At 41.6% G+C, this 26,543-nt stretch overlaps 1 protein-coding gene across 1 annotated transcript in view; it reads right to left on the bottom strand.

Moving 5' to 3' along the window:
- Positions 1-26,543, bottom strand: part of LOC125903352 (pro-neuregulin-3, membrane-bound isoform) — a 551,607-nt gene that overhangs the window by 226,280 nt on the left and 298,784 nt on the right. The window contains exon 2 of the mRNA XM_049600226.1: positions 3,185-3,314. Within this exon, the coding sequence (XP_049456183.1) occupies positions 3,185-3,314 (130 nt within the window). The remainder of the gene's footprint in view (positions 1-3,184; positions 3,315-26,543) is intronic.

Genomic DNA, 26,543 nt, shown 5'->3' with positions numbered 1-26,543 from the left:
TCCAGCTGGCTTTCAGCAGTAATATGATTCCTTAAACATTATGTTAACAAAAGCCACTGTCGTCATCAGGGAAGAGAATTACAGAGAAACTGTGTGCAGGTAGTTTTCTGCTGCAGAAACCTAATTCTTTGACCACAGAGCTTGTCAACTCACTGCACTGTCACTTGTTCCAACAACAGACATAAAAACAATCCTTAGGAGCAGCATCTTGTATCACTGAAGTCCAAATTATACTTCCAGCGCCTGTGTAGCTACACACCCTCTAACTATACAGATTTGTCATTTGAGCCTGTTGACGAAGGGAGTCTGTGCGCTGCCCAAGCTGTATGACTTGGCAAACTATACACCTTACACTACGCCAACTTGTATGTAGGTACCTAATGTAGTCTGCGTCTGTTTCAGAGCATTTCAAACAAGTATGGTTCCAAAATAAATTTGTATATCAGAGAGAAATCAGACTACTGGCCCTGCAGCAAGCAAGACGTTTTCATACCAACTGTTCATGTAAATGCATCAACACATGTCCTCTGTAACTCAACTTCTCTCAGTATTCTGGTTCCTTTGTGCGCATGTGTATACATTATTATGACATAATGTGTGTTCCCGTGCACATGCATCACTGCATCTCGTGTCCAGCTCTCTATATATTTTCTGATTCAGAGTCTTACTTGCATTATTGAGCCAAAGCCTGACCCCCGTCATCATCCACACACTGTACACGCTTGGTGCATGCATACGGATGTATACTCGTACCTCAGGGGAGGCAAAACAGGCTCTTTGAAAAACAGGTCGGGTGGAAGTCCTGCGGTTAGATTTTGGGAAGAAGTTGTTCTGGGACTTAATTAGTAAAAGGGCCCCACATTTGAACAGGCTAAGTGCCCATGAGCTCTACTCTCAAATCTGGGACATCTAAGGCACACACACACACACACACACACACACACACACACACACACACACACAAACACTGAGCAGCAGAAAATCTTTCCATTCTGTATATCAGAAGAGTTTTCAGAAGTGTAGGTCTTATAGATATATACCAACAACAAAGAGTGAATTAAATGAACACTTAAATCATCTAAGCATCAAACAATCAAAAGTCTGTATGCGTGAAACACACGTCCTACCTACCTACCTACGTCAGCTGTAGCCACATTGGTTTTACAGCACTTGAGATTCTAACAATGACGCAGGGTCATGGCAAAGAGAAAGCATCAGAATCTCCACAGAAACATTTCCATGTTTCTGTTTAATCCACCTCTCAGCTGTTGATCCATATGTTGGGTATGATCCAAACAAACATTATTTAACTAGACTAATACATTGCTAAATATGCTACTTCCATCACAGCTGCCGGAAAGCATGGCAATAGCAAAAGGTGGAAAAAGTGTATGACCGTTTGTACATACAGATCAACAGCAGAGAAGTGGATTGTGCAGGGTTTGAAACTTTATATGTTCAATAATGCCTTTTTTGCCAGAACTCTAGGTCAACATTGAAATCCATTGTAGCACAATATTGACATCATACTCCCCGAAGGAACGAGCTAGAAACTTTTCAGAGCCACTCTTTAAACCCAGTGAGTGAGATGAATGATTGAAACTCAAAGGACAGATTTTTGGTGGAAAAAATCTCCAAACTAGAGTGTTAGTCCTCGATCTGTTCAATACTTGATCTATACAGCACGATCTAACAAACATCCCATGACCAAAAAACAGAAGGCACAAGAAAAAGACATAGTTTTCCTCTTGCCCTTTTCTCAGAAGTAATAAACTAGAACTACCGCCCTAGTGTGTACGCCTCTGCACCCCAGTCAAGTTTCTTCTACGTACAGTTTATGACAACGTGGATACTCCACACACACACACACACACACACACACACACACACACACACACACAGCAGCAAAGAAGATCTATACAATCAGCACAGTCTCAAGGTGGACACCCAAGATTAGTGTCACCAATTCAGTATCAGACCAAATGTCCCCTCTTCTGTCCCTGAGATATGACGCTGACTAATGGCCAGAGAAGTGTTTTCATGCGAAATGTTATGATGTCACTTGTCGGTGAAGATTCAGTCATCCAGGTCACGGTAATCGTAAGTGCTAATATCGTAGGCAACTGGACTTGCTTGCGTTTCTCGAAGACGTTTCGCCTCTCATCCAAGAAGCTTCTTCAGTTCTAAATGACTGGTACGAAGTTGCAGGCGATAAACCCTGTGTGGGTGTGAACCCTTGCAGAGTCGTAGGGGTCACGTGAGCTCTTAGTTTCAGAGTCGTTAAGGTCACAATGTGAGTCGTTGACCCACCTGGCCACCATGTGAGTCGTTAGGGTCAGGTGGGACCAGGGGTGAATGTGTGCGAAGTCGTCTGGGGAGGACTACAACTCTGCAAGGGTTCCCACCCACACAGGTTTTGAACTGAAGAGAGGCGAAACGTCTTCAAGCAACGCAAGCAAGTCCAGTTGCCTACGATATAGCACTTACAATTATGATGTCACAGTGAAGCTGACCTTTGACCTTTTGGATATATAATGTCTATGAGGCATTTGTGTGAAGTTTTGTCATAATTAGTGTAAGAATTATTGAGTTATGGCCAAAAACATGTTTTGTGAGGTCACAGGACTTTGATCTTTGATCTTTGAGGTGTTTTGGAGGTATTGCATTCACAAGAATGAGATGGATGTGAGGTCATATTGACTCTGAGCATCGACCACCAAAATCCAATCAGTTCATCATTGAGATCAAGGGGGCGTTTGTGCCAAATTTGAAGAAATTCCCTAAAGGCATTCTTGAGATATCTTGTTCACCAGAATGGGACAGACAACCCCAAAACAAAATGCCTCTGGCTATGGCTATTGCCAGCATGGTGGCATGATAAAAAACTCTTGTGTCAGCTCACAGCAGAAACGTGCACAATAGCAGTAAGCCTTTAAAAAGTTTCTCAAACTCAGTAATCACATTCAAACAACATCCAGTCCAACAATCCAACAAAGTCTCATCGCAGCATGATACAAGGAAGCCACATCACAAACTAGTCTCAGCCACACCCTGAATGTTACTGTTGAAAAATATATAATCAAGAGCAGGAAGAAACAGAAAACATAAATGTAGTAAAGAGCAGGTGAGAGGAAGAGGAGGCATTTGAATAATACAGTATAAAAACAGCAGGTCAGTCACTTACTTGCAGTGCTTGTGAGGCCCGCTAAGCGTCTCAATGACAAAGCATTCGCCACCGTTCAGGCAGTAGGCCAGGTCCTTCTCATGACAGGGTTTGAAATGCTCCGAGTGCAGCGGAGGGACAGTTGGAGATGCTGCAGGACAAACAAAGAAACTCTTGTTAGTCATAATCAACCCGTAAATATTTTTTTTTTCATGAATGCGTTCGCTTTCCAACAATCAGGCTAAGTGACAGTGATAATTCATCTCACTGTCTTCTCGCGGCCTATTACTTCTCAAACGTCATTATTTTCTCTTTACTCGACCATTCTGCGAATAAATCATTATATCATCCCAAATTGCAGCACAAAAAAAAAAAAAAAAAAGTACAGCGAGTCAGTTTTCCAGCAGAGGCTACTTAGTCTCCACCCGAGGATCCATAACGAGCGTCTGCCTCTGCCTCATAACATACTGCACGTTGTGGATAATACCAACACACTATTGTTTGTTTAGACCCGCAATGTCACCAGCAAAAGATGGATGGAGGACGGGTAATAATCTGTCCTGCTGTGATTAATACTGTGTGGTCACAGTGGTGCTGTTGGAGAGCTTGACTTCTCCCAGCGATTTATCACAACATGCATGGCTGATTGTGGACAGTACACACTTCTGAGGGAATCTGCTCGGCGTATACCTTAATGGATGATCTTATCACGGAAATTAATAAGTGAAGCGCCAGTAGCTTAAGAGGAAATATGGAAATACTAAAGTGACCTGATGTTGAAAAACAGTAGAACCGCGGTGCAATTAATGGCGTTGGAGGCATTGTTGTTCTCGTTGAGGATAATTTATAAAACAAGAAAGATAATTGAAAATGGAGAGATTGCAGAGAGTTCATGGGCAGTCATCCATCAGCTGTGTTTTGAAAGCCTGAGATGCAGTTGGTCGGGGTGTTGCTTTCAGACGTGTGGAGAAATCAGATCTGCAGCACAGATGATGTTCTTATTAATACCAGGCCAGACTGCTGATGGTTTCTTTTGTGCTTACAAATGAAAAATGAGTCTGCTAAGGGCTCTCATTAGCCCATCCTCAACTGTGTTTTATAAAATAGTGGGATGAGCAGTGATGAGCCAGAACTTTATGCTTCAGTGATTAAAAATCAGTTGTACTCACAGAATGCTGTTATTACCACGAGCATATTGATTACTGTATTAGGTTGTCCTTTAATGGCGCGTGGAAGAGACATCCGAATGAAGTGTATATTTCTCAATCAAGAGATAATGATGGATTTATAATAAGCAGTGTTTTAGGAGGGATAGATGGGCGAAGAGAGGAGAGTTAATACAGCCTCAGATCTCTTAATCAGCAGTGTGAGGCGTGTGTGTCTGTGTGTGGAGTGGCGGGTTAGATTGGGAGTTGCTGGGTGTTGATAGGTCTCCAGGGAACTTAAACAACCCTCAGTAATTGGCTGTTGGGGGACTAGTTTCCATGTGAGAAGGGGAGGAATTGAGTCAGCGGTGAGACATGGTTTTATTAGATGAGGCTATTGACAGATTGGACATGAGGACGAAGCTGGAATGGTTGTTCTAACAATCAGGCATCACTTTTGAGCAAGTCAACAATTTAAAAACCCAAAAAATCTTTCATTTAAAACCACAGCCGCTGAGGCTAATGACACTTTGGCAGTTTTTCCTTTCTGGCTTCAGTGCCTGCTTTCAACAGGCGAGGTTAAGGGTCACCTGCCTCGTGACAGTGAGAGTTTATCCCCATTAAGGTGACCTTGAGCTCCATGGTGAAGCCCTAACCTGCTCTGGAAACGGAAGACAATCTAATCCTTACAGAGGCTTCATGGAGGTGCACGGGAAAGAGCAGGTTTTGTACAAAATTAAATGAAACATTACAATTACTATCCATATTTGCTTTGACTGAAATTCTTGACTATGAGGCTTGTTTTTCCCTGCGTGGTGTTACATGTGCAGTGGAGCTGCTGAATGACAGGGGCAGTCTGTGTGGTCTGTGCGTCATGCTGCCTGTGCTCGCTCCAGACATTTCCACCTTCATTCTGGTATCAGAATTCGAGTTGCCAGCTTTGTAGAACTGTGTGAAACTGACAATTTGACTGGAGTTTGCCTCCTGTCACAGAACAACAAGGTTGTTTTTTCTCTTGCTAACCTCAATCATGCTACAGTTGCCATCATCAGATGCATAAATAATCCATCGTTAACACTTTTCCGACTATAGGCTCGGAATTATGCAGTTCACCAATGTCATTTGATTTAATTTGACTGTGAGATAAGCACATATTATGCATACATGGTAACAATCATTAGGCGGAAATTACAAAGTCAGCATAGCATGACAGAACTACACCATAACATACATTCACGCAACAATGCAACCATCAACTCAGTTCAACCTTTTTAAAGCTTTACTTTGCAGTGCACATGAATTCACAAGGACATAATGAGATTAAAGTCAATTTGAAGAATGCATTGTCTTCCTCAGAACAGCTGCCAGCTAGAAAGAGGAAGAGTGAAAACCTATAATAGAGCGAGAGGGAACTCGTAATATAACAATGCCATGTGGTATGTCCTGACATGATACATTTGGCTTGCAGTGCCACACACTCTGCACACACAGACACTCAAACAAAGGCCAGAATTACAAAGCACTGCTGTGTCTTTCTTAACACTTGCTCTGCAACTCGATTTTTTTTTTTTCAAACATAAAGGATTTCCCTCCAGACATGATTTCATGCTTGGACTGGGCTGGGCTGTTTTGTTAGTCCTGGCGATAAGTGACAGAAGCGCCATTTGTCGTCCTCTCCCTTTGTTTTTTGTTGACAGAGTTGTCACAATGCACTGTAGGTTGTTTAGCTTAACACTCGTCACCTGTCAGCTCAGACGCAGCGCGCGCTCAAATAGTGTCATTTTTAAGAGGCAATGCCAGAAGTCGACTGAAAAAATCTTTTCAGTCTGCTGAAAATATCACTGCAAGTTTGAAAACATTGCTCACAGAAGGCAGACGTCAATCACTGCAGAAGAAAACAGTCCAATTTACTCCACCCTACTGTGAAGAGAGAAAGAGGGAGAGCACAGTGAGGATCAATAAAGCATTGCGCGCTGGATAACACAACCCTCCACTTCAATCTCTCTTTACCCCCTTTCGTCTCCCTCTCTCTGCTTACAGGAAGAAAATGAGGAAGAAATAAGGAATCTGCTGATTTTCACCTTTGCATCAAGGCACCGCTCGGTTGTAGTGAAGCGAAGGCAGCAGCCATTTATGTAACACTTTATAATTTAATGATAAAAAAAGATCAAGCCCTTTCTGAACTTCTAACAGTAACACTGAAGTCTTTAGAGGACTTTCAAAGAGCTGAATATGCTAAGGAGATCAACAGCAAGATGAATCCAATCACCAGTGGGGGCAGGTGATGCAGTATTCATGATTTAATTATTGTTCTTCCGTTTTGTAAATCCAGATCAGCAGGGGAATATACAGGCTCAATGTGAGCATTTACAAATTCAAATTTGGAGACCTGACAGTGCAACCCTGTCTCCTCAGCCCGCTCTCATTCCCAGGCCCTCAAATCCTGATGCGGTGTCACGCCCTGTATCAACGCAACAAGCACCTGCTGGCATCTTTATGAGATACACCAGGCTTTCAGCTAACTCTAATGTAAAGTCATCCGTGGAGAGAAGGGTAAGGGTCACACATAACCTGACTTTAATCCAGGAGACCGCAGTTTGTGCCCCGTTTGAAACCAAAAGTCAGTGTTGTTTTAATATAACGTTACGTAATTTATATTAGGTCGCTGCACACTGACGATACCCATGAGACACATTTACGTGATGTTATGCACGTAACAAATATTATTTTAAACCGGGTTGTACCCAACCTAGAATTGAACATTCAACAATTCTTTTTTAAGTTTAAGTTTACAATTCTTGGGGCTCAGCAGGACGTTCAGTGTGATGGTGGCATTCTCGTGATATAGTTAACAAGCTAACTGTGCTAACAGTGGATCGGAAATGTGCAACAGCATTTTTTTTTTTTTTACACTAGATATCAAACAAAAGCCAAAGAGTGTATTATATTAAGCAGCTGTGAGCTGTTAATTCACCACTTCTTCAGGTGTAGAGTTTCTCCTCCCTTGTGCTGATGCATCTGGTCCGCAGCTGATTGCACCAAAGAGTATTGTTAAAGTCAAGAGAGCTCACTCTGTAGCGGAATTTGAAGTAGACTGCACAGTCAACCAAGGAGTCTCTGACTGATGATTAAAATCTTCAACTTTCAGGGGGAAGCCCTAATTTTAACCCAAAACATGACTTTTTGTCTAAACTGAAGCAAGCAGTATTGTTGCCTCAACCTTACCGCGAGCGTTTCACAACATTAACCACATGTTCTCATGTGTTTCAGCTGTGCGTCACAAAGATACGCTAAAGGGTGCCCTGTACGTCACTATCAGATGCAGATGGGCCTCACAGAGTGTTGGTATTTAATAAATGAGAACGTGTTCTGCAATAGTAGCCATCTGTGTACTGTTACCATCTGGCAAACGATACAGAGCCCCCCATCTGCAAGCTTAACAGATTTAAATATTCATTTGTCCCTACCTCTATGAGAATATTAAATAAGGTAACAGTTTGAGATGTGCAATATACGTATGTTGATGCTGTGGTCTATCCCCTTACTGCACTTGTGTGGGAACATGTGGGAATGTGTAATATGTGTATTTATTGTATTTATTGCTGTGTGTATGAGCAGTATAGGTAGTATTGTATTTATTGTTGTGCATACGTGCAACTTTTGTTTATCTGTGTGTTTGTTGAGCAAATGTGCAACGCTGTTGTTATTCTGTTGTGCAACTGTGCAACTTATCTGTCTTCTCCTTCTGTAATTTTAACTATGGCGGCAGCTTGTCTCAGCTCATGGAGTCCAAGACAAATTTCCCTTCGGGGACAATAAAGTATCTATCTATCTATCTATCTATCTATCTATCTATCTATCTATCTATCTATCTATCTATCTATCTATCTAAAATTGCGAGCTGAGCCCTAACAGGTCTCACACTGTCAGCCTTGGCTGGTATGTGATCCCCCTCGATGACGTAATGAATTTGGCACTGTCTTCTAATGCCTCAAAGCAGCATGTGTGGAAACCAAACTATGTTTTCATACCACCATTTGGATTGCCAAATGTGTTTTGGATGAAAGCAGGAAATTGACACTGACGACGGGGGTTTATGTAGACTCACAAGTCAGTCTTTAGACGCTTTGCTTAACTAAAGACTGATGTCTTTCTCCCTGATTTTGTGTTTAGATGGGCGGATACAATTTCAGAGTTTTAAACAAACTTCCTACGTTGCAGAACCAATAGGAAATCCGCAGGGCAGTCCTTCGGTGGCTCGCTGAACTCTTGTGCTCGTAAACACAGTCCGACTGCGTTAAAAGTTTTAGACAAAGTCGCTATAAGTGCTTCATTTCCACAATCTTGTGGACTGAGCACACGTTTGATAAAACGGAGTTAAATCTCTCGGCATCCATTTTCAAGCTCTCTGTGTGTTTGTTTCCTTGCAGATGAGAAAAGGGGGAGCGCACATTTCCAGAAGGGCGTGTCCTTTTCAAAAATGCAAGAGGCGTTGCTTTGTTGCCGGCTGTTTTCTCCGGTGTGTTAAACACACTTTAGAAAGGAGTGTCCCCAGACTATCAGAAGGTGGAGATCTCTGATTGTCTGGTGGTAAGATTAGGGTTTATGCTATGCATACCCTTGGTGTGGATTTGGCAATGTGTCCCATCAGCATATCCTATGGTACAGCACCCTGCAGACTTTTTCTCTATCTAACCCCTACATGCATACCTTAGGTCTTTATTCATTCATTTAATTCAATTAAGCACTGCACTCCCTGGTAATTCTGAAACTATTTGTTTAACAATGCTCTGGTGTCAAAAATCAGAGGTGATGGTGGTTGTGGTGGTCTGTGAAACATTTATAGGGCCCCTGGAAACCTGTGGTATATACAGTAAGAAGACTGCATTCTTTTATTTTCAACATGCTCATAGTTGTTAATGGTGCAGCGCCGGGGTGTCAGGTATAGTGCAGAGCAAGCATTTTCCTTGATAGTGGAAAGCTTTGATGACAGTAGCTCTGGAACTTGTTTTCCCCAGATCCACTCGTCAGCTGAGCACAATGGAAAGAACAGAAAATGAAAGTCGACCTTCATAGTACTTTAAGTACAAATGCAACACAAATATCTGCAACTTTCAAACATATTGACCTGTTTACTAATTGCTATGTGACAGAGAATCATTCTTTAGATGCCTCACTGTTGTAGGGTTCTTGGCAGCTGCTAGCTGTAGAAATAAATCTTTCTCCTGACTTTTTACCGGAGAGCCCTGAATTTGGCAAACAATCGGTCCCTAGCTATCCGGTCAGTAAATACTTCTCCAAGCAAGTCAAATATTTCCTTTCAAAAATGAAATAGGAGAAGACACTTCCAGAATATTATGCTGTTTGCAGTGCCCCTTCACAATTCCTTCAGGCGGCCATTTACTTCTGATCCATTTTGGAAACCATTTGAAAAGCAAAAATGATTTTTGATTGAAACTCTAAGTTTGCATTAGTAACGAAATAGACTTCTGAGCAGATATTTGTCACACATTTCTTTGCCAATGTCCATTTCCACTCCATTTCCCATTATTGTTTAGTATGGAAATCACTTATCTGTGTTATATTGGACAATGGTCTCTGTGGTGTGGTTATATTTTGTTATTTCCATGTTGAACTGAGCTACAAACCAAAGGAAATAGCCGTATACTGCGAACCTTTCTGCATGCTTTCACAGAGAATTTGAATAAATGAATGTTTGAATATGCTCAGTGTTGAAAATACTGCACTTGGTCGGTTAAAATGTTAAGAATTTTGAAGTCCAGCCAACAGAGAACATCTGCAAATTGTACCAAATGAAGACATGAAGCTTTTCTTTGCTGGTATTGCAATCTTTTCTAAATTAATTACCATGAAAGGGCCAGTTCAGCAAAATGTGCTTAAGCAGAATTCATATTTTATCCAGAGCTAACAATTCCCAGCAAAACACTGATCAGGCAATCATCAGTAAAACATGTTGATGTGGGGAACATGTTGCATTGATGCTGAAGGCAGACGTTATACTGCCTACATGGCTGAATGCACCGGGGATTGTATTATGATTATCAGATATTTCACGTCCTCTGTGTCTGTCGCTCAGTCACTGCTTCATCTTTGCAGACTCCTCCTCTCTTTCCTCCCTACATACATGTGCACTGATAAGCAGATGTGTTTGAGGGGGTAGGAGTGTGACAGTCCCGCGGGCAGGCCTGTAATGGCGTCCTTCATGGATGACATTCCCCCAGAGTGGCAGACCGACAGGCAGCCGGCCAGGCTTCAAGCCAGCCAGGCAGCCATGCTAACTGATAGCGAAGGTCTCTGGCAGGCTAGACCTGGCCTGCCTGATTATTGATTGGCCTTGAGAGCATGAATAAAGTCCAGAGGCACAGGGACCAGAGAAGAAAGGATAAAAGCAAAAAGACGACATCGTGTTTTCTGGTGCAGAAAGAAGGCTTATTAGCTGTATCAGGTTGCAGGTGTTTGAGATGTAAGTGGTGTTGTAGAGGGGTAGCAGTTCACAAACAGAGAAGAAAGCCATTTAACCCAGACGACGGTGACAGAACAGTGACTCAGACAGGCAGCATTTTTAAGAGTTCTGATGGTGCTTTTCCATCTCTAGTGGCAACACCACCCAAGCAAAAAATCAGACCTTAGTCTGGAAAAAAAAAAGCTGTATTGTAACACATGCATGTTAAACATGTAACACATTTGTATACAGTAGTAAGGTAGATGACAAAAATGCATGTGTTATCATGCTTACATCTGAAAAGAATTCTAGTAAAAGGAGGATCTATACAATCAGCACCGTTTCAAGATAAGTGTCTTCTATTCAGTATCCGGCCAAATGTCTCCCCTTCTGTTCCTGAGGTATGACGTTGAGTAATGGCCAGAAAAAGCGTTTTTGCAGGACATTGTGACATCACAGTGAAGTTGACCTTTGACCTTTTGGATTTAAAATGTCACAATTTTGACTGATCCGTGTTAAATTTTGTCAAACCATTTTATTCTTCAGTCCAAGTTGACGTTTGTGTCAAATTTGAAGAAATTTCCTGAGAACTCACGTTCACAAGAACAAGACAGATGCAAGAGCACACTGACCTTGACCCTTGACCCCCAAAATCGAATCATTGTTGTCCAAGTGAACGTTAAATGCCAAATTTGAAGAAATGCCCTAACTGTGTTCCCGAAAGGTGTTCTTAAGATTTCGCATTCACGAGAACGAGACAAGGTCACAGTGAGCTTGACCTTTGACCTACTACTACCAAAATCACCAAAATCTAAACAGTTCATCATTAATATTTTAAGGTTTTCTTAAATTCAGACAGACAAGGTGTAAGGACATGTGTTTTACCTGCTTGACTGTTTCGACTGAGACTCCAGTCTTCCTCAGAAGCGTCATCCGACGTGCTGCTGAAGTGTCATATATAACGTGTCAAGCAGGTAAAACACATCTCCTTATATCTTGTCTGTCTGACTATAAGAAAACCTTAAAATATTCTAAATAAGAAGACAGTATAAACCTTATCAATCTAGTTCATCATTAAGTCCAAGTGAAGATTTTTCTCAAATTTAAAGAAATTACCTCAAGGTGTTTGTGAGATATTGGGTTCACAAGAACTGGACAGACGGACAGACAGACAGACGACTCAAAAATATAATGCCTCCGGCTATCGCCAGCACAGAGGCCTTAAGAGAATATATCCGTTTATGGACCTCACTTTGTGCACAGGGTAATTGTCATGTGGGGCCCTCTCCACATGTTGTTTTATGATTGTTCATTTAAATTTCTCACATTGCTAATATTATACATGAGTTTCATTTCTTTGTAACAGTTGACCTCACCTGACAGCAAATGTGGTCAAAGAACGTTAGCTAGCAATCAGCTGTGGCTGAATGGAGTAAAAATGTTCTCCCTGATTAACTCGCTGGTCTGCTGTGTGGGTGCTGTGTGTCTCCCAGACTGTATCTGAGGAGGAGTGAGACTGTCATGGACACTTGATGGAGTTAATTGAGGGAGACAAATGATTTCTATAAAATTATTAGAGATGACGTGTCCCTCTGCTGGCACTGGACAGTCCTTTAATGGACCGAAACATGGGACGCAGTGACGATGGTACTATGGATAAGATTAAACTGATTTAAGACGCCCATTGCTATTGCATTTCACTTTTAAAGTGAATTTCCGCCAAATTAATATATGAATAACCTAGTGTGAAAAAATCCAATTGTGGAGCTGGTTGTAGCAGTGGTTCCAGTCTGTGCCTGTGGTGTGATAATTGAAACTGTGAAGCTGATATTTAGATTATGTTCATGCCCCACATTTGAAACCGATGAGATAATTTATTTATTTAATGATGGGCTGTGGCTTAATTGGTAGCACACAGAGTAAGCCATCTGATGGTGCATACTGGAGCCATTTATGAGAAAACCATCTGAAAGGTGTTTGAAACAAACAGAAACTCATGCAAGGAGCCTCAGATAGTCTGTTCTTCAAAAGATGTTTTATCTAAGGAATCATTTTCATCCTTTCCTCTCCAGAGATCATAAATATATTACCAGGCATAGTTTGCACTGAGCAAGATTATATACTCCATACTGTATCTTCAATAAAGCTCGGCTCTTTCTGAGAACAAACAGGGAAGTCTGAGTCATAGAAATAAAATGACTAGAAAGGGCATTGAACTGTTTGCTGTGGTCATTTGACTTGTACAAAATAAAAGGGGCTTGCTGTTAGTCGTTATGGAGACTGCACACGTCATTGGGGCTGCAGAGTGTGTCACACTCACTAGTTGGAGAGCACAGTTTTGGCCTCTTTTAATCTTATTTTTCTTGTTTAACAGAAAAATACAACCATATAGCAACCCAAGTTTCTCTCTTTCACTGAACTAAAACTAACGTCAGCTGAACTGCCTCGTTAACTGAGGCTGCATCCAAATTCGACAGAAACAAAATAAAACAATAGTCTTAAACTGTCTCGTTAGTCATCTAGCAAGTTAGTCCACTGTTCCAACAATCAGCTCTACGCTGGTCGACATAAATCCCAAATTCACTGAGTTAGATGTAAAAAGACACGCTGGATCTACATACTGTTTACCCCCGTAGCCTAACGTTACGCCTCTCAAGTGATGGCTGAGAAGCTGCACGCTGAGCAGACAATCTTCTTTGAAAGCGGCTACACTTTATCATATTTCAACAAACATGCAAATGAAGGCAACAACAGAAACAGACTACTTATTCAAAATGTAATGTTTGGACTCCACTCCTCATTTGGTCCTACTGCAAAACCTCACCTCAGTGAGTTTGCAGCTTGCCACAAGTTGGTTGGTATGTAGAATGTTCATATGGAAGTAGGCTCGCTGCCATGGTTGCAGTGGCAATGGTATACATAAAAATAGCCACTGCTCTGACCATCTGGCTACATTGATGTGAATGAGGATGACTGTTCAACTCTCATTCTGTTTTTGGTCTAAGTTAAACATTTTAGATCAGTCCTAAAGATTTTCAGTAAAATGTTCTCACTGAAACAATCCTGCTTCCTCTTCTTCAACTTACTCCATGACAGACGTACATAATTCATTAAAAATATGAAGTTTGGGACATTCTTCAAGCCCTTACCAAACGAATTCACACAATGCCGATTAAGCCTTTCACCACCAAGGAAAGCTCTCTGTAGCCTATTTCAAAGTATACCCAGGTTGTGGCGTCAGGTGTCTGTGGTGACTGTTCTGTGCTGGCACACCATAAGTGATGCCTCGTATGTCCAGCCACAGCTAAAGGGGGCAGGAAATGGGGAAAGACCCAACGCATTCTCATCCCAACTCATCAATATGGGTGCTTTGTCTGTTGACTTTCATGTCTACGTATGACGCGCCAGATATCTTCCTGTATCTGTTGTTGACGTTCAAGGACGCCATGTCAACTTACTCTAGATGGACACAGTCTTGTTCAAAATAAACTCACATTGGTAAAACATCTTGTATTTATGTCTATTCACTTATGTAACAAAAGCATCACAGTTTGGCCCAACATTCACACACGAAGCAAACAGCAGGTCCCTGGGTGAAAATCTGGGTTTGTTGGCCTGTCCACCTCCCTCTTGCCCACCTGTTAGGGATTTTCCAGCTCATTCTATTACGTCTTACCAGTGGCGTTACAAACCGCCACAAGCCAGTGAGTTTCATGACACTGTGAAAGGTGCCTTTGTGCATTGGTATCTAACGCCCAAATTACTGACAAAGCGGTAGTATTTGACGAGTTCGGAATGACAATGGGCTGATAGCCCATAGCCCATGGAGGAATATCCTAAGAAGCGTACAAGAAGCTTTTCTGGAGTGGATGCTCAGCAGAAAAAAAGCATTCAGAAGAAGGATTAATGTAAAAAAAAAAAAGAAAGTGATTGACTGCAAGGACAAACAGGGATCGCCACCAGTGTAGCTTCTCCATGTTGGAGAGCAGTGAAAGATAAGGTAGACATGGATGTTGTGTCACCGCTGTTGGATGGGTTGGTATTTGTAAAACACTAGAGCAGTGCTCGTTCAAAACATGTCTGTTCAGAACGGGGAAGATGTCGTGAACTCAGGCATTCATCATGAGCACGCTTTCCCAACCATTCTGCACTACAGGTTAAAATTGTACTGACATTTGATACACCAGAATTGTGGATTGAAATGTCTCCCTGACCTCAATTTGACCTCTTAGGGACCACAGTGCTGTATAGAAATAGCACTGCAGGGGAAAGAAACTTGAATTTGGAAGCCCAATGTTGACTTGACTGCTGCTGCCACCACCACGCTGCATAAAAGAGAGTGCTGCTACTGTAGGAAACCCTGTACAGTCATGCTTCAGGATTATACTTGTGCTTATTTCTATTCCTGGTTGGAATCCTACACACCTTCCCATGGCTACAAGGAAGTGACTAGATGGCACTTTGCACATTTACGGTGTTTTTTTAATTGTGAAAATCACTGATAGTGTTTTTTTCAGCCTTGAATATCATTGAAGGTAAACACAAAGGATGATGTAAGAGAGGCTGCTACACTCCAGAAGTGTATGACATGTCAAAACACCAGCGCTGGTTGTTTTCTGTACACACCTGCTGAAGATGCTCATTACCGCTTTACAATGCACGACTACCAGCGTCAGCACTCGAGAGAGGCAGCAATTTCATCACATTTGTTGCTTGAATTGGTGCTGTGATTGTACACTAGCTACTGCAACTTGAGTACTTTTCTGTCTGTCTTATTCTTGATAAGTGAATCAAATGACACGATGCCGTGGGCAGCTCAGTCTGTTAGCATTGTACCTTTATGCAAATCACAAATACATTACATTTGTATGTTTCATACAGAATATAACAATGGTTATTCAAGTGACGTAATTCCAATTACGTACATGAACTGACTTCAGGAGGTGAGGTGGATGTTGAATGGTGTGACACCGAGGTGCAACAGCTACCAAGCTGCAGACCTCTGTATGAACAAACACCAACTGAGAATATGATCTTCTCCTAATCCTAAACAAGTGGTTTAAACATGACCATAGGTTAAGCACCAATCTTATATGTTTCCACTACATGATAAAGTTCTAATGTTACATTTAGGAGGTTTGCATTAACGTACAATGCCAACATTTATTCTTGCAATTGGGTTGCTGTGCAGCAAGGCCAGTGTTTGTTGCCTTTTAAAGCAAAGTAAATTTCATATTTGCACTGACACTTGTCTGACTTCTATTGTCTACACTGTTTCAAATAAGTTATATAAAAGAATGTAGACCGATGACAAGCTCTAAATACAGTTTTAACTGGGGGGAAAAAGGCACGGTAATCAAATCCATGGAAGGGATAGCACTTAGTTGGTTGGGAACACCAAAGTTGCTTTGTGACGAAGCAAAGAATTCCAGTACAGTTATATCTCCTTTCCTTTCATGAAGGATGATGCAGTTTCCTCGGCGAACAGAGATAGGAAAGCAAACCCTGAAGCGCCTTTTCTTAGCATTTAAAGAATTCTACAAGCTTTTATCATGGCTGCCAGTTAGATACTTCTGGGTCAGTTCACTCAGTTTGGAGCGTCCCTAATCAAAAAAGACTGTTCGACGCACCCCAGGCATGCTCAGCAAACAATCCCTCGGTAAATAAAAGGTCAAAAAACACATATTCCTTCTGTGCTGGTCCATCTGTTTTCCATCCCATTCTGCCGGTCTTTTCTTTTTTCCCCCCACTTACTTGCTCCAGTATCTTTTTATGTCTCTGCCCGTCTGCAGCCCACCATTGCAACAGCGGGGTCACTGGCAATTTCCTTTTTTGAAAGCAAGGGCACCTCTTCATTCTTTCTCAACAGAACAAAGAGCCGAAACACACATGCGCAAATATCTATGGGTGCAACACATGCATACCCCGCTAGCTTCTGCACCTACTACATACATCTAAAGATATCAACGTTTATGTGTGTGCAAGTGGGTGGAAGGAAGAGCACACACCTGCACATAACACTATAGCTGAGAGAATGTATCATCAAATGCTCCCTAGAGTACAATATACTGTGTGTTAGAAGTGTTATTTTGCTTTCCGTCTATAAAGCAGGTTGTAGAGAGAACAGGCTTATTACATGCTGTGCACTCTGCACAGTGTGTGCAGTCATTACATCCTATGGCTGGGTGATTAGGCCTTAGAGTTATGCAAAAGGTATTATTGTCAAGCAAACTGTTTTTTACACTGCAAATCTATTTCCTTTATTTTGTTGAATTTGTTAAACAGAAACCTTTTTACTGGGAATACTAGCCTGTTAGATAACATGATAAATTTTGGATTTAAGGTCTTGTTAGACTTCAAATGAGACTGTGTTATGTTTGAAGGAAGACATAACTCTTTCTCACAGGAATGAAAAGTTGAATTCATAAGTAAAAGAAGTCGTCTTTGCTCACATTAACACAGGTTTTGTTGGTACAGCCTTACTTGGTGTGGTGCTGACAGCAGCTTATGATGGCTACAGAAAACATTATAACAATAGATATTGCTGAACAAACTGCATTCACTTCATGGACTTAATGACTCCGCTCTATTTGTGCTACTGTTTCAACACTGACCATTATCCTGTAATAGTCACTATAACTTACATACAGTACTGTACCTCACATAACCGCATTTGTGGTCCATGGGTAAGATACATGGGTACAGCACCAAACTAGCAGCTCCTATCTCAACGGAAGAAAGGGGTAGTTGTGTTTGTGTGTGCTACTCCCTCCTGGTGAACCTTCGCATCATTCTTGGAACCCATCGGCTGTATTCAGCGTCTGACTTCCGGCAGACGGCGATACAGCCTCTGGGGGCAGACCCCCGATTTTTTGGCATTCCGGTTTGAGGAAGTGAATTTCCGTTTCCGACTTCCGTTTATATATAAGTAAATATGCTGAACCATTGCGATGGATTCAGAGTTTGCAGTGACGCCAATTATGTTCCGCCTGGTTTGTTCCCCGCATGGAGCGTTTAACCTGGCAACAACTGCAGCCGGCTCCAACATGATTGATCAATATCACGCGGACTACAAACAGCCTAGCACCGGAAACCAGGGCTCTTCCGCTCTTCTTCCGGAGGCAAGATCTCCGGGCTTTGCCTACAGACTCTACATTCACTGAATGTAGCAATGTTCAGCAATAAAGTGCATTTTATCCGCCTATGAAAAGTCCCACCCCAAAAAGTTCCATCACAGATTAAGTGTGCTATATATTGAAAGTATTTTCACTGCTTTACCTTTACGTCAGACAACCAGTTCCAACAGGGAAGCCATTAACAACTCTCTTCAAAGCCACCAGACTCCATTGACAAAAACAGTAATTCTGACTCACTCAACGTGGGAACTGCCGTTTGGTCTACCGCTGCCTTTATCAGTTAGTCAGCTAGTGTTATGGTATGAATTTGGTGAATCAAACTAACCACTTTAAACATCGAAGTCCCACAATAACACAAACAGAATAACTGATCAAGGCAGCAGCAGACCAGCAGCTCCCGTTAAGCGATGTTAAATCACTGCTTTTCTCAGTGGAGTCTGGCTTTGATGAAACAAACTAACCACTTTAAACATCGAAGTCCCACAATAACACAAACAGAATAACTGATCAAGGCAGCAGCAGACCAGCAGCTCCCGTTAAGCGATGTTAAATCACTGCTTTTCTCAGTGGAGTCTGGCTTTGATGAAACAATATAAAGGCATCAGTTCCCTGCAGGAAATCGCTGTCTGACAGAAAATGTAAAGCAGTAAAAATACTCTCAACATAGTGTACACTTAGCCTGATTTTGAGTGTTTTAGCTGGGGCTTTTTTAGGTGGCTATAATGTTTTATTGCAGACCCCATTTACAGCAGTACATTGCTTGGCTTCCATGCTGGAGATCCAGTCTATGAATAAGTATGATAATAAGTATGAATAAGTGCCTCATACAACCCCACTTCAAAAAATCCGCATCTCCCAGTCTTAACCTTCAAGCTGTCCTTTAAAGGTCCTGAGAACTCGCCAAAATGTCCTCACAATGCAGAAATGTCCTCAGTATGATGGTTTGAAACTGAAATTTGTCCTCATAAAGACGCCCCCTTCTCCCCACCACCTCTGCGTTACTATGACAGTGACACTCCCATTCATTCTATTTTTCCACTTCAGTTTCTCGTTACTGTTCTCAAAGCCTCAGAGAAGCCATGACAGTTTTTCCAAGCAGGGTTGTAGATGCAGCGTCGGACACCGGGTGGCTATGGAGGTTTGAGGGTATCATTATTGCACAGCATGATCCAATATAGATAACAGCATACCTCTCTCTCTTTCTCCCTCTCTTTCATCACCTCTCTTATACAGCTGTCCAATAAATATCCACCAAATCACCTTCATAGATACCAAGGCTCTTTTTGAGATAAGAGCTCCAGTCTGTGAGGTGCTGTCTTTTTTTTCACACTTTGAATGCCTCTATTGCAGATTGTTTTGATTGAATTTAATAGGTTTTGTGCGAGGGCCAAACACAAAATAGATTAAAAGCTCATGAATTTAAGAATCGGGGAATTGTCTGACTGCTTTAAGTGAAAGGTTTCGACCACAAACGTTTTATCAAAATTGTTCTGCCACAAAGTGCTGCCGCATATGCTGTCGAGAGAAAGTCGTGAGGGAGAAAGAATGAGCGGACATGCAGAGAGGCGGCCTGCCTATCCGCTTTTAGAAACAAGTCTCTGTCTTATGCCTTGCCGGGAGATGTGTCTCTCTCCTATCCAACTCTATATTCAGATCAATGGGAGACAGACAGCTTGGCCAAGCTGGTCAATAGACCGAGGTACGGGTAGGCGAGAAAAGAAAAGCAAAGAGGGCGGTGGGGTTGGGAGGGTTAGGGAAAGTAGATGAGAGCGAGGAGATGGGATTTACGGGAATGATCCTCCCTGTTGAGTAAAGGTGCATCAGCTGTCCAAATCAATCCAGCGTTTGTGTGTGTGTGTGTGTGTGCCTGTGTGTATGTTTTCTTACATTTATATGTGTGTGCATATGCCTGTGGGCATCTGTATGTGTGTGCATTTCAATCTGTCTGTGTGGACTCAGGGGTGTTGCACAGAGGCAGCAGAGTTAAGCAATGGCAGCCACTGCATTGCAGATACTTGGCCCGGTGTGGCATGGCACAGATAGATGTGTGTGAACAGGCCTCCGTGCTCTGACTGTACAGCCAAACAAAGACAAAATGTCAGTGTGTCAAGATAGCTTCGCGGTCAACAACAGCTAATCATGGGAATCTGATACAACCCGTTTTCTCCGCCCGCCTCTCTCACTCTCTCCTCGCACACACGCGCGGACCTGAACACACACGTAAACACACTCCAGTGGCTCCTTTTAAGCACACCTGCTCGGTGCAGATAGGCCCGCTACCACTGCTAATCTGTCTGTGTGTCAGTCAGCCCAGCCTGGCCCATAAAGTCCTACCGCTCCTTCCTGTTCTCCGTTCAGATCGTATTCGCGGGACACCTCCAGGGTTCGCCAAATAAATAGCGCTAAGTATCAGGCCTCGTCCCGTCCCCTGGCCATCTGGCTCTATAGTGGAGAAATTCATTACTCTCCAGGTGATAGCTCCAGCGCGCTCTCACTGGATTGGCTTTGTATCCCTGCAGGCTCCGTTCTGACACTGGAGATTATAATCACAAACTGGCTGCTAATGTGAATGTGAATGCTGCAACCACTGCTGCTGCTCATACTAATATTCTCAGTCCTGCTAGTATTATAACGACCATTTCTACTAATACTGCAACAACAAATACTCATTCTACTTCTACTACAGCACAGTGCTGACGAAAATACCAGCTGTTTTCACGTCGAATCCGTCTGAATCCTTCTAAATCACTTTTTTAGCTTTATCTTTTAATAGTCTAAAGTTATTAACAAAAGTTGATGTATTTCTTCAGCTTTTTCATGCTGCTCTGTGTTTATATTTTGTGGCCTGTGGGAGTTTGAACGTTGTCTTGTCCTTCTATTTTCTGTCTCTCATTTTTGACTTCATATCTGCTGTTTTGTGTGCTAAATAAATACAAATTGCTATCTTGGTTCTAGTCAGTATGGGAGACAGAAAAGTCTCACTCAGGATTGGATCACCGAGACTGTATTCAGGTCAAGTGACTCTCAACATTACTTGATTCTGAATGAAATGATGAGGGCACTTCTAAATCGCACAGCATTGTGTTGCATATCAGTCTGGCTCTCTGGTGCATAGCAATTGTGCCAGCTATCTCCTATCCTTAGACTTATTCCTCTATTTTAATCTTGTAACGCAGATATAGCCATTGAGTTTCACAGGTTTCACCAGAAATCAATGCAGAGAGGTTGACAGAAGTTACACCAAAAGGTCTGCGGCTTTCTGTGAGAACCTTGAGCTGTGTCAGGCATTTTTTTGCTAATTTGTCTCATCTATATAACATTCAAGAAATAATCACCTGCAGTAATAATGTGGGGACTAAATGGATACCACTGCAATTATCCCTGTTTGTTCTTGCTGTTCTCCTGTGGTCACTGCCTTCTCCTCCCCTGTCAACAAAGCACTTTAATTTAAAGCAATGATTCCAGTCTTCATTTTTCTCACAGATATCTTAACAGATATACAGCGTCTTACAGTAAATATTGTAATACTTGACCTTGTAAAATCTAACTTCACCTAATGTCCACAAGTAACATTCATGGGTGCATTATCTTGGGACACGTAGCTACAAAACAACAGAATTTAATCCCAAAACTAGTTGCGATATATAATTGCTGTACTTTCTACCAGCTCAGTTACATTACAGTAATATCTCTTCATCATGTCATCCGCCAGCCTAAGATGCTGCACATGTACCTACTGTATAATAAGACTATATATATCCAAGCACCGTTCACACCTCTGTTGTGTCTGGCAGCTTAATCTCAATAATGTTTACATTCATTTAGTGAACTTTTTACAGCATGTAGTCACACATCATGCTCTTTGCCACGGCTCCTGCTGAAATAGTTTAAACATTATTCATATGTTACTGATGAGACAGGGCCTTTGATACCTTATCTGTATATTAAAAGTGCTCTATACATACAGCCAAGTCCCCAGAAGAAAGTGTTGCATTTATACGCTTCTGCAAACTACAGATATGTTACATTTCATACCTATCATATCAGCATCTTTAAAGTGTACTTGTGATTGCATATTTATGAGCTGATTGTCATCTAGAGGAGGAGGGGATGTGATGATGGTGTGACACCTTGCCGAGATCCCTGCTAGGCTGCAGAGGCAACGTTCAAGACCAGCAAAAAACAGAAGTGGTGATATTTCAGTGAGTCATGGCTGCATTTCCTGCTAGTATAGTGCCATGAGACATCGCTGTGTTTCCAGCTGGAGTAGTGCCACCAAAAATGTTTTTGAGCAAGACGCCAATTACTTTATTATTATTATTATTATTATTATTTTTTATTGATACATGGGGGCAGTTCCTGCAGGGATAGTGCCAAAAAAGCAGTTGTTTTTTTACAGACATCACCACATTTCCTGCTGGGATAGTGTTCCTAAATGTAATTGTTTTTTACCGAGACATTGCTGCATTTCTAGCCAGGGTTTATATATATATATATATATATATATATATATATATATATATATATATATATATATATATATATATATGCTTTTAAAGATTTTTTTGGGGCATTTTTGCCTTTAATTGATAGGAAAGCTTAGGTATGAAGGGGGAGAGAGAGAGAGGGAGAATGCATGCAGCAAAGGGTCACAGGCTAGAGTCGAACCCGGGCCACTGCAGCAACAGCCTTGTACATGGGGCGTCTGCTCTATCCACTAAGCCACCGACATCCCCAAAAGCAGATACTTTAAGCCCAAACATGATTTTGTCCTAACCATAATCAAGTAGTTCTTGTGGCAAAACCTAACCAAACCTCACTGAAACATAAAGAAACTATATAATAATGTACAAATGTAACATAATGGACGTTTGCAGAAATGTATGGTACCAACATTTATTTTGGTGTTTAGATCAACATATAAATGTGGCCTCACTTTGCTTCCACAGCGAAATGTAGTTTCTGTTCCACTTTTAAATCCATGCCTTTGATCAAACTCCTCAAGAATTTTTAGGACCTTGAATTACTGTACTATAAAAGCCAATATAGTTGGAATCTTTGGGAAATCATATAGAGACTTAGAATATTCATAAAGTCTTAAATCCAGTTGCAGTGCATTTTAATAGGATCCTCAATCAAGTAGTATTTTAAAACCAACAGTGTTGGGAGTTCTTATTTGATTTCATGGGACAACCAAGCTGATAATATGCATAGGTTATTGCTCCCAAAGGATTTACAGAAAATCCAATTATTGATCTTCTGATGAAGCCTGTGCATACGTGCAGCTCGTGGGCTAATAGTCATATGGCGCAACATGTAGTACAGAATGATAAAGAGGACATCCCAAGCCTTAAATCACTCTAACTTAATGTTTACCACTACATCAGCAACTATGGTCGCCATGAGCTCCCTATGAGTAAACCACTTAACCTGTTATTATTGCAGCTGAGCTACAGTGGAGCCAACAATGAGGACGGGGGTGACACTGGGCAGCTTGAGGTTGAGAGACTGTCTGCTGGTGAAAGAGGCCGCTTTGCTCAGCAAACATTTTCTATTAAAGTCATCAGGATTCTTCTCCTTGAGCCACTGTTTATATAAACTTCTTATCTGCCCTTCACATGAGTATCCCCCTTTTTTCCAGGCTGCACAACTCCTTTGTGTGTTTAACTTGTACTTCAGATAGTCATGTCTGTGGGGATGCACACATTGGTGCTTCTACTTCACAAACAAGGCTTTCACTTCCTCTGTGTTGCGCAAGAGTAAGCACATTTGTGTGAAACCCTTTTTTTCTGATAATCAACTTTTTCTCAAGCTCATTACCTCCAGACATGACCAGACAAAGTAAGGTCAGCGGCATGTCAAATTACCAAATATGGCTCTAAAGTATTCATTAAACTATGCATCTGCTTTTCACACAGCAGCTCAACGTGTAAGGATATTCAAAGAGAACAAAAGGAATATTTACTTCTGAGACAAAACTGAATTTTTACAAGATGTTTTAAATCTGTAATCCACTGGCGAGACACAGATCTGTGGGCACTCTGCCACATGTGTACCCACACACACAGCGTGATCGGTTTGTCTGCCCCTCACCACCACGCTTACATGGGATGCAGAGTGAGTTTCTTAATTAAGTCAAGAAGAAGCTATTACTTTTGGGACAGACTCGATTGTCCTCGCTCTGTGGCACCAATGGCTCTGGGCTTCTAATCACATCATACAAAGAGAGAGAGAGAGCGAGAGACAGAGAAAGCTTGACAACAATTAACCCTCTCTCTAAGACTTCCGACAGTGAATGTGGTCTTTGAGGCGAGGGATTCTGAGTTCATTTCAGTGTGTGGAGAGTCTTTAATATCTCCTGTAATCTGCCTGTGCAATTATTTTAGTGGCACATGTTGCACTGCAGAGCGCAGAGCACATACAGTACATGAAGCACTGTGGACAACAACAGCATTAGGAAGAGCCTGCGATAATTAATTTACTTCCTCCATCTCTCCCACCCACTTAAACAATTTACCTATAAGGTAAAGTTTGATTTATCACTGCCTTAAAGATGTTGTTAGCAAACATTTGGTTACTTACACATCGAGCAGCAACAATAGCCTTCATTTGTAGAGCCAGTGTTAATTCTCCTTGCAGCTCTGTTCTGGTCTCAAAAAAGTCCTTAGAAAGCAGCAAGATGTTTCAGTTTCTTCACCAGCTAGTCGTTAACTTTGTCTTCTGTTGGTGAAAACAGCTAACTGCTGCTGCTGGTGCATGGAGTCCAGTGGCCTCATGTAATTCCCCTCTTTCACCTGAGTAGAGGTCTAATCAGGATAAGTGAAAACACCTGTGTGTGCACAACACAATGATTATCTACCCTGGGTAGAGCTTTGGAAAGGAAGTTTTGGATGGCCTGATGGAAACAAAAATTAGTTTTACTATCACTGACAAAAGTTTAGCCAGGGCTGATCACACACTTGACAGTTTCAGCCCCCAGAAATGAATGAAATAGTGGTTTTTGCCCCATGTAATGCAGTGTTGATTTGTTTTGGAATGTAATGAATGATGCCCAGCGTGAGGATCGTTTTAAGGTAACAAAACACAATTCTTAATTTCATGTGATTTTAAACTTATGAAAATATGAATTTTATATGACATTTCTGCGAATATAATTCTTTAACATGTTATTTAAAAATATATAAATCATGCAACATTCTAAGATAATTATATCACTAAAGTGCAAAGTATCAAAACACACCAGTTCAGTGCAACAACAATTATGTCTTAGTGTTATTGCATGATGACAAAAAAATTGGTTTTCCATGAATTTAGTGATGGATTCCGCACATTTGAAATGTAACATTTGCACTCAGTTTGTTTGAATAGATTTCATCTCCTGTCTTGGGTGAAGAGTACCTAAATTTACCAGCTATGACCAGTGTTGGGTAAGGGTTACTTTAAAAGTAATCAAAGTACGTTACTGCGTTACTTTTTAAAAAAGTAACCAGTTACTTTACTGCATTACTCCCTGAGTAAAGTAACTCAATTACTTTAAAAGTACTTCCAACGTTACTCCCTGAGAAAAGTAACTCAAGCACTTTTAAAGTACTTTTGAGTATTCTACATTTCCTATTGGCCAATGGACCACAAGGCGCTAAGCCTACATTTTTGTCTCCAAAATTAAAGTTATGGACCACTTGCCCTCCACTGAGATCCAGTTCTCCCATCACAGCCGTCACTTTGACCAGTAGAAACACACAACGATCTGCTGCCGTAGACAACTGTATGACAACAACACCCCGGCGTTTTTAATATTTCCTCTAGGGATGTTACCACACAGAGTAAAAGGGGGAAATGATGGCGTGAAACAGCAGAGGCACTTTGTCAACCTGCTGAGTTAACCTTACTGTCATTAGCATCAAGCTAGCAAACAATGGTACATCCTCACGGTCGGACATAAAGTAATAACATTAACAAATAGCGGCGGGGCTTTTACTCACCACAACTGCAGAAGCTCCCAGCTTCATTTGAAACAGACTACATTATAGACGGTCATTATTTATTAATCCCTCTGTGTGTTTATATATTTACTTTTTATCCGCTCCGATGTCTTTGTAAAGTTAACATATCGCACCGTCATTTCAAACTCAACACTTGTTTCAAATTAAAAGCCCCTTATAACCTCGGCTAGAGAATCTCTCCATTTTCTAAATAGGCTTTTATTGTGAAACATTTGTTGTCAGAACTTCCTGTGGACGATACAGTAGCTTGATAGTTTACGTATGGCGCTTCAAATGTAGCTCCTGCCATCTGCTGACGCTTTTAGGTGACTACAACAACATGTCGGCTGGCACATGAACACACACAGTGACTCAAATAATAGTAAAAGTAATAAAAACAGGACAAGAATAACCCGATGACATCACACACGCCGTGAAAGACGACCGGGGATAATTGGTGAGTACCAGCGTGTAGCGTGTACCAGGCATAATGCAAGTCCTGAGTCTGAAATATGTCTGTCAGCGAGTCCTACTCCACCTATTTAGACTCCACCGTAGACAACGGCAGCATTTCTCCGACCACGTAGCGAGTCACAAGCTCCGTGGCTTCTTTCAGACTGATAGGTTTAACGTTATCTCCGTTATTAGAACCAA

Source organism: Epinephelus fuscoguttatus, linkage group LG16 (genome assembly GCF_011397635.1).
Source record: "Epinephelus fuscoguttatus linkage group LG16, E.fuscoguttatus.final_Chr_v1".
Lineage (NCBI taxonomy): Eukaryota > Metazoa > Chordata > Actinopteri > Perciformes > Serranidae > Epinephelus > Epinephelus fuscoguttatus.
The sequence above is the reverse complement of the archived record's forward strand: the minus strand, read 5'-3'. Positions and strand labels throughout refer to the sequence as shown.